The sequence below is a fragment of the Balaenoptera borealis genome (genome assembly GCF_965194805.1).
Source record: "Balaenoptera borealis genome assembly, chromosome: 16".
Classification (NCBI taxonomy): Eukaryota; Metazoa; Chordata; class Mammalia; order Artiodactyla; family Balaenopteridae; genus Balaenoptera; species Balaenoptera borealis.
In genome coordinates, this window is record NC_138872.1 from 85465690 (window position 1) to 85480638 (window position 14949).

Consider the following 14949-nt stretch of genomic DNA (forward strand, 5'->3'; position numbering starts at 1 on the left):
TAAGCTGTGGTACATACATACAATGGAATATTACTCAGCCACAAAAATGAATGAAATAATGTCATTTGCAGCAACATGGATGGACCTAGAGATTATCATATTAAGTGAAGTAAGTCAGAAAGAGAAAGACAAATATCATATGACATCACTTACATGTGAGATCTAAAATATGATCCAGGGACTTCCCTCATGGTCCAGTGGTTAAGCCTTCACCTTCCAGTGCAGGGGGTGTGGGTTCAATCCCTGGTCAGGGAGCTAAGATCCCACATGCCTCAGGGGCCAAAAAACCAAAACATAAAACAGAAGCAATACTGTAACAAATTCAATAAAGACTTAAAAAAAAAATGGTCCATGTCAAAGAAAAAACTTAAAAAAAAAAGAGAAAGACGTATATCATATGATATCACTTATATGTGGAATCTAAAAAAATGATACAAGTGAACTTATTTACAAAACAGAAAGAGACTCATAGACATAGAAAACAAACTTAAGGTTACCAAAGGGGAAAGGTGGAGGGGAGGGATAAATTAGGAGTTTGGGATTAACAGATACACACTAGTAAATATAAAATAGATAATCAACAAGGACCTACAGTTGTTAATCAACTACACTCCAATATAAAATAAAAATTAAAAAAAAAAAGACCCAGCACAAACATGACCTCCTCAGAGAAGCTTTTGCTGACCAGCCGTCCTGAACTACCCTCATCACTTCCTATTGTTTGGTCTAGGTTTGTTGTCATTATTGCTCTTGGCCATATTTTTTCTTGTTTGTGTATCATCTACCTTCTCCTCTAGAATACAAATTCTTTGAGGGTGGAGACTTCGTTGCTCGTGCTGTATCTCAAATGCCAAGCACAGAGAATGGCAAAGAACAGGCAGGTAATAAACACTTTGATGAATGAAGAAATCTGGACCATGATGGGCTGATTTCTAATATCTTTTCTAGCTTTAAACAACCATTAATCAAGTTAATGTATTCATATTTTTTAAACTAGGTTTCGAGTTCTTGTAGAGAAAGACTTTTTCCTGTGATTTTTCTACCTGAAAGTTCTGAAGGCTGTTAGGCAAGAACAGGTGCTGAGAAATGCTTTTTGAATGCATGACTCTTCTTTCCTTGAATGTCCCACACCCTCATGCTCTCCCAGGGTTTCCCCTTCCTCGCCTTCCTTTCTCTTCCCCCGTTTCGCTAATATGACTTGTGAATCGGGCTGCTGACCTTACCTGTGGTTTCTCCCGTTATTTGGGGCTCTTTGGTAATGAGCTGGCACTTCCTGAGATGACAAGCATGTCTCTTCCTTAAGAGCTGTGGCTCTCTGACAACTTCACTCCAGCAGGAGGTTCAGAAGATGCCCAGTGGAAGCCAATCTTATTTGAGCCCTCTTTTTTTTTTTTTGCCACAGCAGGTTTGGATGGCACACGTATTAGTGCCCTAGGGCTGCCCTAGCAAATTACCAGAAGCTGGTGGCTTAAAGCAACAGACATTTATTCTCTCACAGTTCTGGAGGCCACAAGTTGGAAGTCAAGCTGTCAGCAGGACCACCTTCCCCAGGAAGGTTTAGGGGAAAATCCTTCCCTGCCTCTCCCAGCTTCTGGAGGCCCCTGGTATTCCTTGGCTTGTGGCTGCATCACTCCAATCTCTGCCCCCATCTTCCCTGCATCTCTCTGTGTCTCAAACCTACCCCTTCTTTCTCTTCTAAGGACACCAGTCTTCGGATATTGGACCCACCCACAATCCAGGATGATCTCATCTCAAGATACTTAACTTAATTACATCTGCAAAGACTCTTATTTCCAAATAAGGTCACATTCACAGGGACTAGGACTTAGGACTTGGACGTATGTTAATGGGGGATGCAATTCAATCCACAGTAACACTCACGTTGCCTACAACAAGGAAAGCACCCGAAGAGTCCTCTTTCAGTGTCTGGCTGGCAGCTGGGTCGTGCAGGCTGGAATCGTGGGGCTGTACAGACGCCAAACTTCCGCTTAGGATTATGCCCACGACTTCGGTCGGCTAATGGGGCCTTCTTCGCCACCTTGATTGTCCTGTTTATAAACTTACATACGTCTTTGCAGAAAAACCTCTGAATATTAGCTGGAAATTAGGTGGTTGGAAATCCCAGGAGCTGGTAAGTGATGTTGGGTGGAGGGGCGGGGAGGTTGGGGTGCATCCAGCACCGGGAAGCGGGTGTCAGGGCCCCCCGTGCAGAAGGCGTGCACTCAGCTCCCGGAGGTGACTATGAACATCTCACCGGGAGATCCAGGATTTGTTATCCACACCATGGAACGCTGTCTGGTAGAAGGAAGGGATGGTGGTGGACATGTATCCAGGAGTGAGAGGAAGTCTGGGGGACAGATGATTGACGAAGAGATATTTGTCAATTCCTTCCTTTAGCTGAAGCTAAAATTGTTACAAAGCCAGAGGTTCCTTCCCTTCCTCACCTACTCCTAGGTCATGGTGATCTTCATGTTTGTATCTCGGTGGCTGACTGATTCTTGATTCTTCACGATACACCATTCATTAAGGAAGGCCTAATTTGGTTCCCTGGGGATGGCCTCTATTCTCTTATTGAAATTTAGCTCCCCTTGCATTTCATTTGGAATTCAGGAGGCCAGATAAGCCATACGTTCCCCGGTCCTGCCGTTTTTGGTTTAAATTTACTGTCAGATACAGCAATAGAGGATGCAGGCTGCAGATCCCTGCTCTCAGCCCCAAGGCTCTGCATCAAAGTTCTCAAAATTCTTTATCAAAAGTCAAATTCAAGCATCACCTCTCCAAGTTCAAGGACAGTGACCTTGGGCAAGCCCGTCATCTGTTTTTACGAGGCTTTATCTAAACCTCAGGCTCGGCAGAATATTTTTCAGATTATAAATCTAAAATATGCTTCGTATGAAAATACATTTTTTTACATCAAAATATTATACGTATTTATAATTATTTTCCTATCTCCGGGAAATCGCTCCCATTTCCCTCAGAGCTCACAAATGTTCAGTTATTTCTTAGGATTACACAAATGCATCTCAAGTTTTGTGTCCCCTCCCTACCCTCGTCCCTCCTTTTTTCTCATATATCGCCTCTTATTGATGTTGGTTCTCCTCTTGAATCTTCCACACCCACATGGGCTTCATCTCTGCGCCTCTAGCCATTATGCTCTGAGCATTGTTTTTTTCCTTCCCTTCCCCATTTCCCTTTGGGAAAGGCTCCTAAAACTGTTTTTCAAGGCATGACTTGACTACTCTCTCTTTCTTGTAATTTTCACTAACTGGCTCCAAAACCCATTTATTGCGAGGCTTTCATGGACCAGACTTGGTGATTCCCAAAGAGATACTAAGACCACTTAGAATGAAAGACGCATGCAATAAGATGATGGGAAAAGAAAAATAAATCAAAACCATAAAAAGGAACAAATATGCTCTTTCTAGGACTAAGTTACTGTGATTAAGTTTTACCTTTGGCTCTGGGATTCCCGTTGGTCTGGGCATTGAAGGAAACAGGGCTTACTAAGTTACACTGTTTAATAGAGAAGAATGCTGGTCCATTTGTTATTAAAGATCTTTTCTGGTTTTAAACTACAAAAGGAATTTTTCCGGTGGGTGTCATGCAAGGGACACTGACATAATGGACAAGGCAGAGATTATCTTGACCTAGAAGATTCCTGCCCCTCCAAACAGGAACCTGGGCATCCCCTCCTCAGGATGCTCCTGTGTGACTTAGTTACAGAATACCTCCCATGGGACTGAACAAGTTGACCCCCTGAGCAGAGGTGAGAGAACCTACCATTTCCTTGCTGGAAAGCACCCGCCCAGGTCCTACTCAGATGCCAGTGTTGATACAGGTTCTGCTGTACTATTAACACTGCTTGCGTCAGATTCCCGGCCAATTGTTTCTTTTTTAATTAATTAATTAATTAATTTTTGGCTGCGTTGGGTCTTCGTTGCTGCACGCAGTCTTTCTCTAGTTGTGGCAAGCGGGGGCTACTCTTTGTTGTGGTGCGCGGGCTTCTCATTGCGGTGGCTTCTCTTGTTGCGGAGCATGGGCTCTAGGCGTGCGGGCTTCAGTAGTTGCGGCTCGCAGGCTCAGTAGTTGTGGCTCGTGGTCTCTAGAGTGTGGGCTCAGAAGTTGTGACGCACGGGCTTAGTTGCTCCGCAGCATGTGGGATCTTCCCAGACCAGGGCTCGAACCCGTGTCCCCTGCATTGGCAGGCGGATTCTTAACCACTGCGTCACCTGGGAAGTCCCCCGATTGCTTCTTGAAGCCACTCCAGGTCCCTGATGATCAAACAAGTTCATTAACTTTACCCGGAAAAGTGGCCGCAGGTGGGTTTTCCCACGAACATTGTCCTGCTTTGTGTCACAGGATCTTGCAACTCTGGCTTCCGCTGCTTGGACCCCAAATCACTACTTGGCCCAAAGGAAGTTATCAAAAATGATGATGATGGTGGTGATGGTGATGGTGATGAAGACAGTATCAGATAACCTCACCTTTTTGGAGAGCTTAAATCGTGAGTCACTGGGCTAAGTGTTGGTCATGTGTTTTCTCATTCAATTTTTTTTTAACATCTTTATTGGAGTATAATTGCTTTACAGTGGTGTGTTAGTTTCTGCTGTATAACAAAGTGAATCAGCTGTATGTATACATATATCCCCATATCCCCTCCATCTTGCGTCTCCCTCCCACCCTCCCTATCCCACACCTCTGGGTGGACAGAAAGCACCGAGCTGATCTCCCTGTGCTATGCGGCTGCTTCCCACTAGCTATCTATTTTACATTTGGTAGTGTATATGTGTCCATGCCCCTCTCTCGCTTCGTCCCAGCTTCCCCTTCCCCCTCCCCGTGTCCTCAAGTGCATTCTCTACGTCTGCGTCTTTATGTTTCAGACATTACATGAAATTTCTAAAAATCTTATATGTTCTGGTATAATGTTATAAGTCATAATCCTAGTTATTACTTTAAAATGTATATCTCAGAAATAATAAAAAAAAAGAAAAAACGATTTAAGGGAAAAAATTCCTCATATATCTCCCACTTAATATGTTAAATTTCTCCAATTCAGCTCTGAACCAACATAACCTGACTCACTGATATCAGTGTTCTAGTTTCTGCATTTAAGATGCTTTATAAGCTTGAGATTAACATACACACACTACTATATATAAAATAGATAACTAAAAAGGACTTACTGTATAGCACAGGGAACTATACTCAGTATTCTGTAATAACTTATATGGGAAAAAAATCTGAAAAAGAATGAATATATGTATATGTATAACTGAATCACCATGTGGTACACCTAAAACTAATTCAACATTATAAATCTACTATACTCCAATAAAACTTTTTAAAATGCTATTGTACACAACCACATCGTTTGCCTTCAACATTGCCGTTTCTGTTGACTGCATGGTATTTCATTATGTTGATAAATTAGCATCTCTTGGGCTTCCCTGGTGGCGCAGTGGTTGAGAATCTGCCTGCCAATGCAGGGGACACAGGTTCGAGCCCTGGTCTGGGAAGATCCCACATGCCACAGAGCAACTGGGCCCGTGAGCCACAACTACTGAGCCTGCGCGTCTGGAGCCTGTGCTCTGCAACAAGAGAGGCCGCGACAGTGAGAGGCCAGCGCACCGCGATGAAGAGTGGCCCCCGCTTGCCACAACTAGAGAGAGCCCTCGCACAGAAATGAAGACCCAACACAGCCATAAATAAATAAATTAAAAAAAAAAAAAAGTGTCTTCTCTAAAAAAAAAAAAAAAAAAAATTAGCATCTCTTGAGCCATTTCCCAAGTGTAACAGTTTAGGTAGATTGATCCTTTAAAAAGTGTTCTGGGGTGATCTCAATATAGGAACTTAAACAAAGTCACAAAATGATTACAGATCTTCAAACAAAAAAGTTCTGAAGAGAAAATCAAATTTTGGCTAACTATTAAAAGAATTAAAAGTTCTCTCTTGTCAACTTTAATGTCAAGTAAACATGAAAACCAGTGTGTGTGAGCACTAGGCATAAGTAATAAAAAGTAATAGTATATAGTTTATTCATGAAAACCTATGAATAAATTAAGAAGAAAAGGTATTATTATTATTATTAATTATTCATTAAAAAGTCATAGTCCCTCCCCTTTCTGGCCGAGGGATTTACCTCCAATTCCTTCTGGATCTGGTAGAGTGAAGAGGCACTATCTCTTCACCAGCTCCACTATGACCAAGATGTGTGGTCTTCAATCTAGGATCTGATTCCCCTGGGGCATGAGAAGGCCTTTTTAGGGCTTTGATACATGTTTCCAGTTCTTCATTGGCCATAAATTTTCTAACATTGGTTGGCCCAAGTCTAGGCCTGGATCACCAATAGCCCTCTGTCCCTTTATAAGAAAAAGTCATTACCCTTCTTTACTCTTGGAGAGGGCTTCCTGTCTCTCCCTGTCTTGGGCTCATTTCTGTTAAGAGTAAAGTTAAATTAAGACCAGGGCATTCTGCCCCAAGTTTTGAATTTGGATAAGTGATAGAGGCAGTGGGAGTATTGACAATTTTTATTCAATAATTTTGCCTCGTCTATCCCCTGACTATTGCCCAAGAATGCCTAGCTCTTGGAGAGCAGAACAAAAATGGCAAGAGTATCAGCCATAAAAAAGGATGAAATAATGCCATTTGCAGAAACATGGATGGACCTAGAGATTATCATACTATGTGAAGTAAGTCAGAAAGAGAAAGACACATATCATACGACATCACTTACATGTGAGATCTAAAATATGAGACAGGGACTTCCCTCGCGGTCCAGTGGCTAAGACTCCAAGTTTCCAATGCAGGGGGCGCAGGTTCAATCCCTGGTCGGGGAACTAGTGTCACACATGCCGCGTGGCTTGGGTCCAGAAGGGGAATTTGGGCGATGCACCACAGCAACCCCTTGTGCTGGCCAATCCACCTGCTTCATACAGTAGGTCCGTGCAGTAAGTGCCAACCTCTGAGTTCTGATGAAAATCCCATAGAATCAAGTTTCAGCACACATTATCTCTGTTCCTCCTCTGAATCTGTTCATGCTGATCCTGTCTCCCAGAGACCTGTTAGCTACTGGAGGGGTTGGAACTGTGTCTCATACTTCTTCCATAAGCAGCGTGGTGTGATGCTAATGCTTGGACTTGGGTGACAGGTGGCCACGCAGTTGAGTCCAGGTCTGCCTCTTGCAGTGGATCTTGGGTAAAGGTGTTGGTCCTTCCCAGCATTGATTTGCTTCTCTGTAAAATGGCTTCACTGGGCTCAGAGCCCGCAGGCCCGGGGCAGGGGCCCTCGGCGCCACTGCGGACTCCGGCGCTCCGGGAGGGCAGGTCTTCGAGAGCGGCGGAGCAGGCAGGCTAGTGTCCCGGCGGGCTCGGGCTGTTTCCCCGTCGTCGCCGGCAAACAACCCCGGGGCGCGCCGGGTCACGCCTCAGCGCCCCGCCGCCACAGCGGGCCCGAGGGAGGGTTCGCGGCACAGCGGCTCTCGGCCTGGGGCCGGGCCAACGGCGCTCAGGCCTGGGGCTTATTGTTCCAGGAAGTCGCTGGCGAAGTCGGGCCGAGTCCGCGGGCTGCGCACAGCCCCTCCCGCTCCTCCCGCCCCTCCCGCTCCTCCCGCCCCTCCCGCTCGGGCCTGAGGACAACCGGCATCTGCCGGCGCGCCGACTGGCGGCGGACTAGCGGCGGGTGCGTGTCTCTTTAAGGGGCCGGGCCTGCGCTGCAGAGGGGAGGGCGGGGTAAGCGTCGCTCCCCGTGTGAGCGTGTGTGGGAGAGAGCGGCGGGCGGGCGCCGGAGGGAGCGAGCGAGCGAGCGAACGACGCGGGCCGCCCCTGCCGCCGCCGCCGCCGCCGCCGTCGCCGTCGTCGGACCAGCGGCGTCCTCCCCTCCCCTCCCTCCCGTCGCCCTGCCGCGGGGAGGGGCCTCGCGTCGCCGTCTCCAGCTGCTCCGGATGAAGCAGCTGCCGCCGCAGCCGCCTCCGAAGATGGGGGATTTCTACGACCCCGAGCACCCGACCTCTGAGTAAGTATCAGCTCAGCGGATTCCCGCTGCCCTCGGCGGCCTCAGCGCAAGCGGAGGGCGGCGCGTCCTGACGGGTTGTGGCGCGGGGAGTAACGGGCCTGCGGTGGACTCGCGCAGGCGGCGTGGGGAGCAGGCCCGCGCCGCCGCCACCGGCCCCTTGTCCGGGCCGCCGCGGGCCCAGTATTTTTGTTTTTAACATCTTTATTGGAGTATAATTGCTTTACAGTGTTGTGTTAGTTTCTGCTGTATAACAAAGTGAATCAGCTGTATGTATACATATATCCCCATATCCCCTCCATCTTGCGTCTGCCTCCCACCCTCCCTATCCCACCCCTCTGGGTGGACAGAAAGCACTGAACTGATCTCCCTGTGCTATGCGGCTGCCTCCCACTAGCTATCTATTTTACATTTGGTAGTGTATATATGTCCATGCCACTCTCTCGCTTCGTCCCAGCTTACCCTTCCGCCTCCCCGTGTCCTCAAGTCCATTCTCTACGTCTGCGTCTTTGTGTTTCAGACATTACATGAAATTTCTAAAAACCTTATATGTTCTGGTATAATGTTTTAAGTCATAATTCTAGTTATTACTTTAAAATGTATATCAGAAATTAAAAAAAAGATTATGAGTTGAACCTGGATGATGGATACAGAAGAGTTCATTATACTGCTATTTTTGTTTATATTTTGTTTTTATTGTTTTCTGTAGTAAAATGTTTTTAAAAAATTTAAAAAAAAAAAGAAAAAGCTCCGTAACTTGACGGCGCGGAGACTTCTGGGAAATAGAGTCCTGGTGCTTGTCCCGCTCTCCGGGCGGGCTTTGGCAGGCGGATTTCGGGCGTCCCCCTGCGCAGGTGCGCTTCGCCGTTTGTGCGTGTTGGCGCACGCGCACCACCGTTGCCGCGCCGCCCGCGCTTCTAGTGCGTGCCCAGGTCCCCGCTGGTCGTCGTTCTCAGGTCCTGGCGGCTGGCAGGTGAGGATTGCGGGGCGTGCGCGGCTGGACGCCGTCCGGCCGGGCCGGCAGCCAGCGGGCGCGGGCTGTGCGGGCGAGGGCTCGCGTGGGCCGGGCGGAGGCTGGAACGGGGACCCCCGAGCGCGAGCCGCGGAGCCCGCGGGCTGGGCCGCAGGGGCCGGGCGGGCGGCGGCGGCGGCGCAGTGCCCGACCGTCTGCGGCGCGCGGTAGAGCGAGGTCCCGGTAGGGACGTGGGCCTGAAGGGAGCTTGTCCCGTAGGCCCAGAGCTGGCTCCTCGGGCCCAGTGGCCTCGTGAGGCGGAGAGGAGGGACCCCGGGAGAGGAGCGCGCCGGAGGAGCAGCCCCCGGCCCGGAGCCTCGGGAGCCCAGGGCCGGTCCGCGAGTCCCGACGGGGTAGGTGGTGCGTCTTCGGGCCTGCAGGCGGTTGTAGACCCTGCGGCCCTTGGAGAGCTGGGCTCGGGTGAGCCCGCCCCGGGCCCCGCGGGAGAGCGACCGGGAGGGTTTGACCGCTTCCCGGAGGTGGAGGGGTCGAGCTGGAGGGCAGGGCCGGCTGCTCCGGATGGGGCTGCCCTGGGACTTGTGAGTTCCGGGTGTCCTGGGGGAGCAGGGGCCACAGGCTCGGCCGGGACGTGCCGCGTCCAACCCTCCCTGCAACCCCGATCCTCCTCGTTCTCATTCTCGTCCTCCTGCTGTCGCCGTGTCGGGCTCTCGCACGTGTCTCTCAAGGCCCATCAGCACTTTGGTTGTCTAAGCTAAGTGTTCGCTGCCCCCCTGGGTTGTGCCCCGTGGAATCGCACAGTGTAGTTAGTGCAGGATGAGTCTTCAAGGCTTCTGTCCTGCTGCCTCGGTTGAGGAAGGAAGAGATTGGGCCTGAGAAGGGAGGTGACTTGTCCCAGATCCTCACCGGGTGTGCACGTGGGGTCGCTAACAGGACTCAGAACTCCTAGGGCAGGTGTTCTGTCCACTTCAAATCAGTTTAAAGAAAAGATGTTCTTGAGCGTTGCACTTAAGTTTGTCCAAATAATTGAAAGAGTGAAACGCAGCTGAGTGTATCCCTTTATCCTGGGTATCCTGTGGATTTTCTGCTCTGAAGTTGTTAGCAGAGTTGATGAGAAAAGATAAACTCTAAGCGTTTTTTAATCTCATATTTCACGACGAAGGTTTATTTTAGTAGGATTCAGTGTACACTGACTACTGAAAACAAAGTATCCCCTCAGTTACCACAGTCACGTGGGAGTTACAGACCTGAGGGTGGTTGCCCCCTCCTCATTCTAACAGGCCCTTGTGAAGGTGAAAGGGCGGGTCTCCCACAGGTGTCTCTTGTGGAGCGCGGGGCGGGTGCTCCTGCACCCCGAGCCGCTTCAGTCGTAGCTTCACTGCCTGCGTTTTTTTCCTTCTCCAGGTCCGCCTCCACTGTCACAGTCCTGCACGTTGTTTCAAGAGCAGCGGAAAATGAATCGGTCTCCGGTGAGTTTTGCTGTTTACGTATTGACTTGCTGTGTTACATGTGTTCATGAGCTCTGCTAGCCTACAGTGCTGGTGTGTGATGGGCAGCTGTCAGTTATTCACTCCTAGTTTTCTTTGTGCAATGGAAGTAACTTTGGTTCAAAGTTGTTATGAATATAATATGAATGAGGCTTGAGCAATAGTAATGTTATCGGCTGGAACAGAACTCAGGTGCAGCTGCTCATCGCTCAGAAGTCAATGTTCCAGAGACAAGGGTTGGTGGAAGAAGAACGATGCTTTATTCTGGAAGCTGGCAACCTGGGAAGCTGGTGGACTAGTGTCCCCCACAGCATCTCCCAGTTGCCAGTTAGAGGGAAAAGGGGTTTGCAGGGAAAAGACGGGAAGTCTCTGGGCTGTGCAGGTGGGGGCTACATGCAGAGTAGCACAGTCAGCTCTGACCATCATCTTGACATTGGTCATGCAGTGGTGTGGTCAGTGTCATGTTGATTGTTTCCGGCACAGTTAATCTTCAAGTCCAGTGTTGGTTTGTTCCCATTTCCTTGAGGCCAGTTCCTGGAATTGTGTAAGCCATCGGTTCAGGTCTGCTCAAGATGGAGCAGCTTACGTCATAGCTCCAGTCTGGTCATCATACAGTTAGCTCTCTCCTCTTGTAGCGGTTTTAGTATCTGCCAAACAAGTTAGGAATGTGTCTCTGACACTGTTACTTATGTCCTTGGGGAGGACCTAAAGGGTCTGTGACTGCTGTTGTCCTAATCGTGAACTGCTTGAACCTGTTGTTTTGTGACTCAGGGGAGGCCTGGGAGACTGCAGCTGTTTTACAAGCAAGAGGCAGGGGACACGGAAGGGCCCTGCAGGGTCCTGCTTGGTTCCAGCAACCGAGAGGTACAACTTTGTATGCAAGATGATGAGATGTAGTTTTGTTTATTAACAGGAACAAAAATAGTTTGGTCCTAAAGTAAAATGACCGATTGTTCCAGCACCAGAAAGAGGATAGTGAAGGACACCACCTGAATGAATCTAGAAAGTTGTAGGAGATTGGTGGAAAGGGAATTGTATTGGTCTCAGCCGAAGGTGGCTCAGTTTTGATGTTTATTGCAGAGATTTTCAAAAAAGAGCTTATGGTTCTCTTAAGTATCAAATATTATATTGATGCAAAGCTGGAGTTTGGTTTTCTCTCTGTAAAAATGATATAATTTTTCGTGGAGTATTGGTCTCCTTAATAAGTGGTTGGAAAAGTTGTTCTCTAAATCTGCCTAAACAGCAGAGATTCTGTATCTCACAGGAAGAGCTTTCTGCCCCTAGTTGTGAATTCATCCGGCCGCCTTATTTTCTTGAAAATAAATGCACAGGGACTTCCCTGGTGGTGCAGCGGTTAAGAATCCGCCTGCCAGCACAAGGCACACGGGTTCGAGCCCTGGTCCGGGAAGATCCCACATGCTTTTAGAAACTAGAACACGGAGAGGGTGAGGTCATATGAAATTTGAAACGCTAAATATTGTCATAGTTTTAAGCAGTTTGAGGATTGCTGGAAGAAATGATTTGTCATTCATTCAAGTAATACGCATTTGATGAATACTTGCAAAAAGTAAACAATAAAAAATCCTCTAGAGCCCGCGAGCCACAACTACTGGAACCCACGTGCCTAGAGCCCATGCTCCGCAACAAGAGAAGCCACCGCATTGAGCAGCCGACGCACCACAACGAAGAGAAGCCCCCGCTCACCGCAACTAGAGAGAGCCCACGTGCAACAGCGAAGACCCAACGCAGAGAAAAATAAATAAATAAATAAATAAATAAATAAATGTATTAAAAGAAAAAAAGAAAGAAAATAAATGCACAACAAAATTTCTGCGTTTCTGAGAAAGTTAAGCTTCCTTAAAAGTGTGTTCCTTTTGGTCTGGTTTTTTCTCTTTAAAGTGGACTGTCAGGAATTCCCTGGCATTTCAGGGGTTAGGACTGTGCGCGTCCACTGCTAGAGGCCTGTGTTTGATCCCTGGTCAGGGAACTAAGATCCCACAAGCTGCGTGGCGCGGTCGAAAAAACAGCAAAGACAAAATCATCATACTTTAGCCGTTAAACGAAGTCCAGGGCCTTTAGTTGCTCCTCAAGGGCTATGGGGTAATAGTATGAGGCACGTCCTTGGAGCTGTTTTGCAGAGACTGAAACCCCCAGCAGGTGGAAGAAGTTAACTGCATGCTGCCCACAAGCACGCAGACCCCAGACCCGTTGGAAGCAGAAGGCTGATGATGTTGAGTCCCCGCTACCTCACCACCGACCAATCAGAAGAATGTCCGTGAGCTGATCACGCACCCTGTAACCCTGTCTTCAACATGCAGCCCCTTTCTCTTTTCCCTATATAGTCCTCAAGCAAAACCTCAGGAGGGGAGAGTAGGTTCTTTGGGATGAGTCCACCTTCCCCCCTGGGCTGCCGGCTTCCTCAGTAAAGCCGTGTTTCCTTTTACCCAACACTTGTCTCTCAGTATTGGAGTCCTGAATGATGCAAGATCTGCCTCATCTTCTGCAGTTTTTCCTCCATGAAAAATAATTCAGGATTATTTTTCAGAGTTAAGAAATGTGGTTGGATAATCACAACGCCATTAAGCCACACCTCATCGGGCAGCAAACAGGCGAAGCACACTGGTAATGACCACACACATCATGACTGTGAGAAGACTTTCATCTTTATTATATTTCCCCAAAAGCTGCATTGCACGGTACTCTTTAATAATCTAAAATAACATACGAACTTGTTGAGACAAGTTAAAAACTTACGACTGAATTCCCACAATTCAGTAATGAGAACTAACAATGTACAAACTTATGCTTACAAGAATTGGGAGGAAATACCCACCTAGCTATAAGTAGAATGGAAATATTATGTAATAGATAAAATGTGTATTATGTAATAGATAAAACCAAAAATCTCTCTTGAAAATGTGAATAAAATTGTATATAGGTGTAAATATACAACAGCTGTAATACTCATCACAAAACTTGGTGGGAATAAGATGTTTCACAATGAAGACTATTTCAAAACTATTTAAAATACATCTATAAATATAAAATATAAAAATACAATAATTTTATAGGTGACATTTTCAAAATAAGCCAGTGAAAGTTAAGTCATCAGTCATGACCGTGTGGCTCTAATTATATATTTTAAAGTTATTCCCTCCTGTTCTGAGCCCCCTACACGCCACCTTCAAATGCTTCTAGACTGGGGCAAAGAAGTGTGTAAAAAATGGGACCTCCAGTGTTCATCCCAGGGGAGATTTGAATGAAATGATCTGAAAATTGGGGTGGTGCCTTCCAAAGGGATGGAACGTGACAGAACCCTGATTTCTTATTGTCCTGCCACAGACTCCTAGAAGCATGCCCCGCTCCCAGGAGTGTGACACGAAAACTCTCTTGAGCTCATTCTGGAAGACGCTGGGTTCTTCCCGATCATCTGCACAAGAGGCTTCTCCCTCCCTTCCTCACGGCTGTCGTCAGCGTGTGGATTGACCTCCTGTGCAACATCCTCATCTCTCCTGGGCTCTGTGATCTGGAAGTAAGAGAAGGAGCAAGGACGTCAGATTTCAAAGTGGCAACTGTCCAGATACAAAGGTTTTCACATTCTTAGTTCTCACCAGAATTGAGACTCATTTATGATTGCAGTTTTATCTGAAATTCTCCATTCGGAGCCCCAATCCTGAACCATTCATTGTTTTCAAGTGCGATTCTTGGAGTTTGGTGAGCCTGACTGCAAAAACTACTGAATACACCTAAGGCCAGGCCCAGTCATCTGCTTTATAGCCAAGACTCCAGGTGATTCTGCTCAGGGAGCTGGCATTTGGAGAATGCTGCTTTAGTCTTAACTCACCTTGGTCCTTTGGCACCACTTAAATTCTGAACTTGGAACCACACTACAGACATCACTGACCGGTCAGCATCGTGGACCAGGAGACCTGCTGCCTGTTCCCTAATGCTAATCCTGGATCCTAATGTCTAGTTTATTATTAATTTTTAATTGACTTATTTTCTTTATTTTATTTTTGGCTGCATTGGGTCTTTGTTGCTGCGCATGGGCTTTCTCTAGTTGTGGTGAGCGAGGACCACTCTCTGTTGCTTCTCATGACGCTTCTCTTGTGGCGGAGCACGGGCTCTAGGCGCGCACAGGCTCAGTAGTTGTGGCTTGCGGGCTCTAGAGTACAGGCTCAGTAGTTGTGGCTCGTGGGCTCTAGAGCGCAGGCTCAGTAGTTGTGGCTCGCGGGCTCTAGAGCGCAGGCTCAGTAGTTGTGGCTCGCGGGCTCTAGAGCGCAGGCTCAGTAGTTGTGGCTCGCGGGCTCTAGAGCGCAGGCTCAGTAGTTGTGGCTCGCGGGCTCTAGAGCGCAGGCTCAGTAGTTGTGGCTCGCGGGCTCTAGAGCGCAGGCTCAGTAGTTGTGGCTCGCGGGCTCTAGAGCGCAGGCTCAGTAGTTGTGGCTCGCGGGCTCTAGAGCGCAGGCTCAGTAGTTGTGGCTCGCG

The 14949-nt window shown here is 47.9% G+C and overlaps 1 protein-coding gene and 1 long non-coding RNA gene across 8 annotated transcripts in view; one reads left to right on the forward strand and one right to left on the reverse strand.

Annotated features, from left to right (window-relative positions):
- Window positions 1-6011: 6011 nt before the first annotated feature.
- LOC309614476 lies at window positions 6012-6827 on the reverse strand. The gene is made up of 2 exons (XR_014236191.1): window positions 6734-6827; window positions 6012-6239 (listed from the first exon to the last, which is right to left on the reverse strand). It is a non-coding gene; the product is annotated as an uncharacterized lncRNA (long non-coding RNA).
- A 922-nt stretch (window positions 6828-7749) lies between these two features.
- Window positions 7750-14949, forward strand: part of LOC309614468 (uncharacterized protein) — a 123213-nt gene continuing 116013 nt past the window's right edge. Inside the window, exons 1-5 of one of the 7 annotated variants that reach the window (XM_082362865.1) lie at window positions 7934-8010; window positions 8835-8861; window positions 10382-10446; window positions 11236-11328; window positions 12055-12279. In XM_082362865.1, the coding sequence (XP_082218991.1) occupies window positions 7940-8010; window positions 8835-8861; window positions 10382-10446; window positions 11236-11328; window positions 12055-12092 (294 nt within the window). In that variant the 5' untranslated portion in view covers window positions 7934-7939 and the 3' untranslated portion in view covers window positions 12093-12279. Of the gene's footprint in view, window positions 8011-8834; window positions 8981-9238; window positions 9373-10381; window positions 10447-11235; window positions 11329-12054; window positions 12280-13009; window positions 13161-13806 lie in introns of those variants that run through there. The other 6 variants (XR_014236184.1, XR_014236185.1, XR_014236186.1 and 3 more) reach the window with 6 other exon arrangements.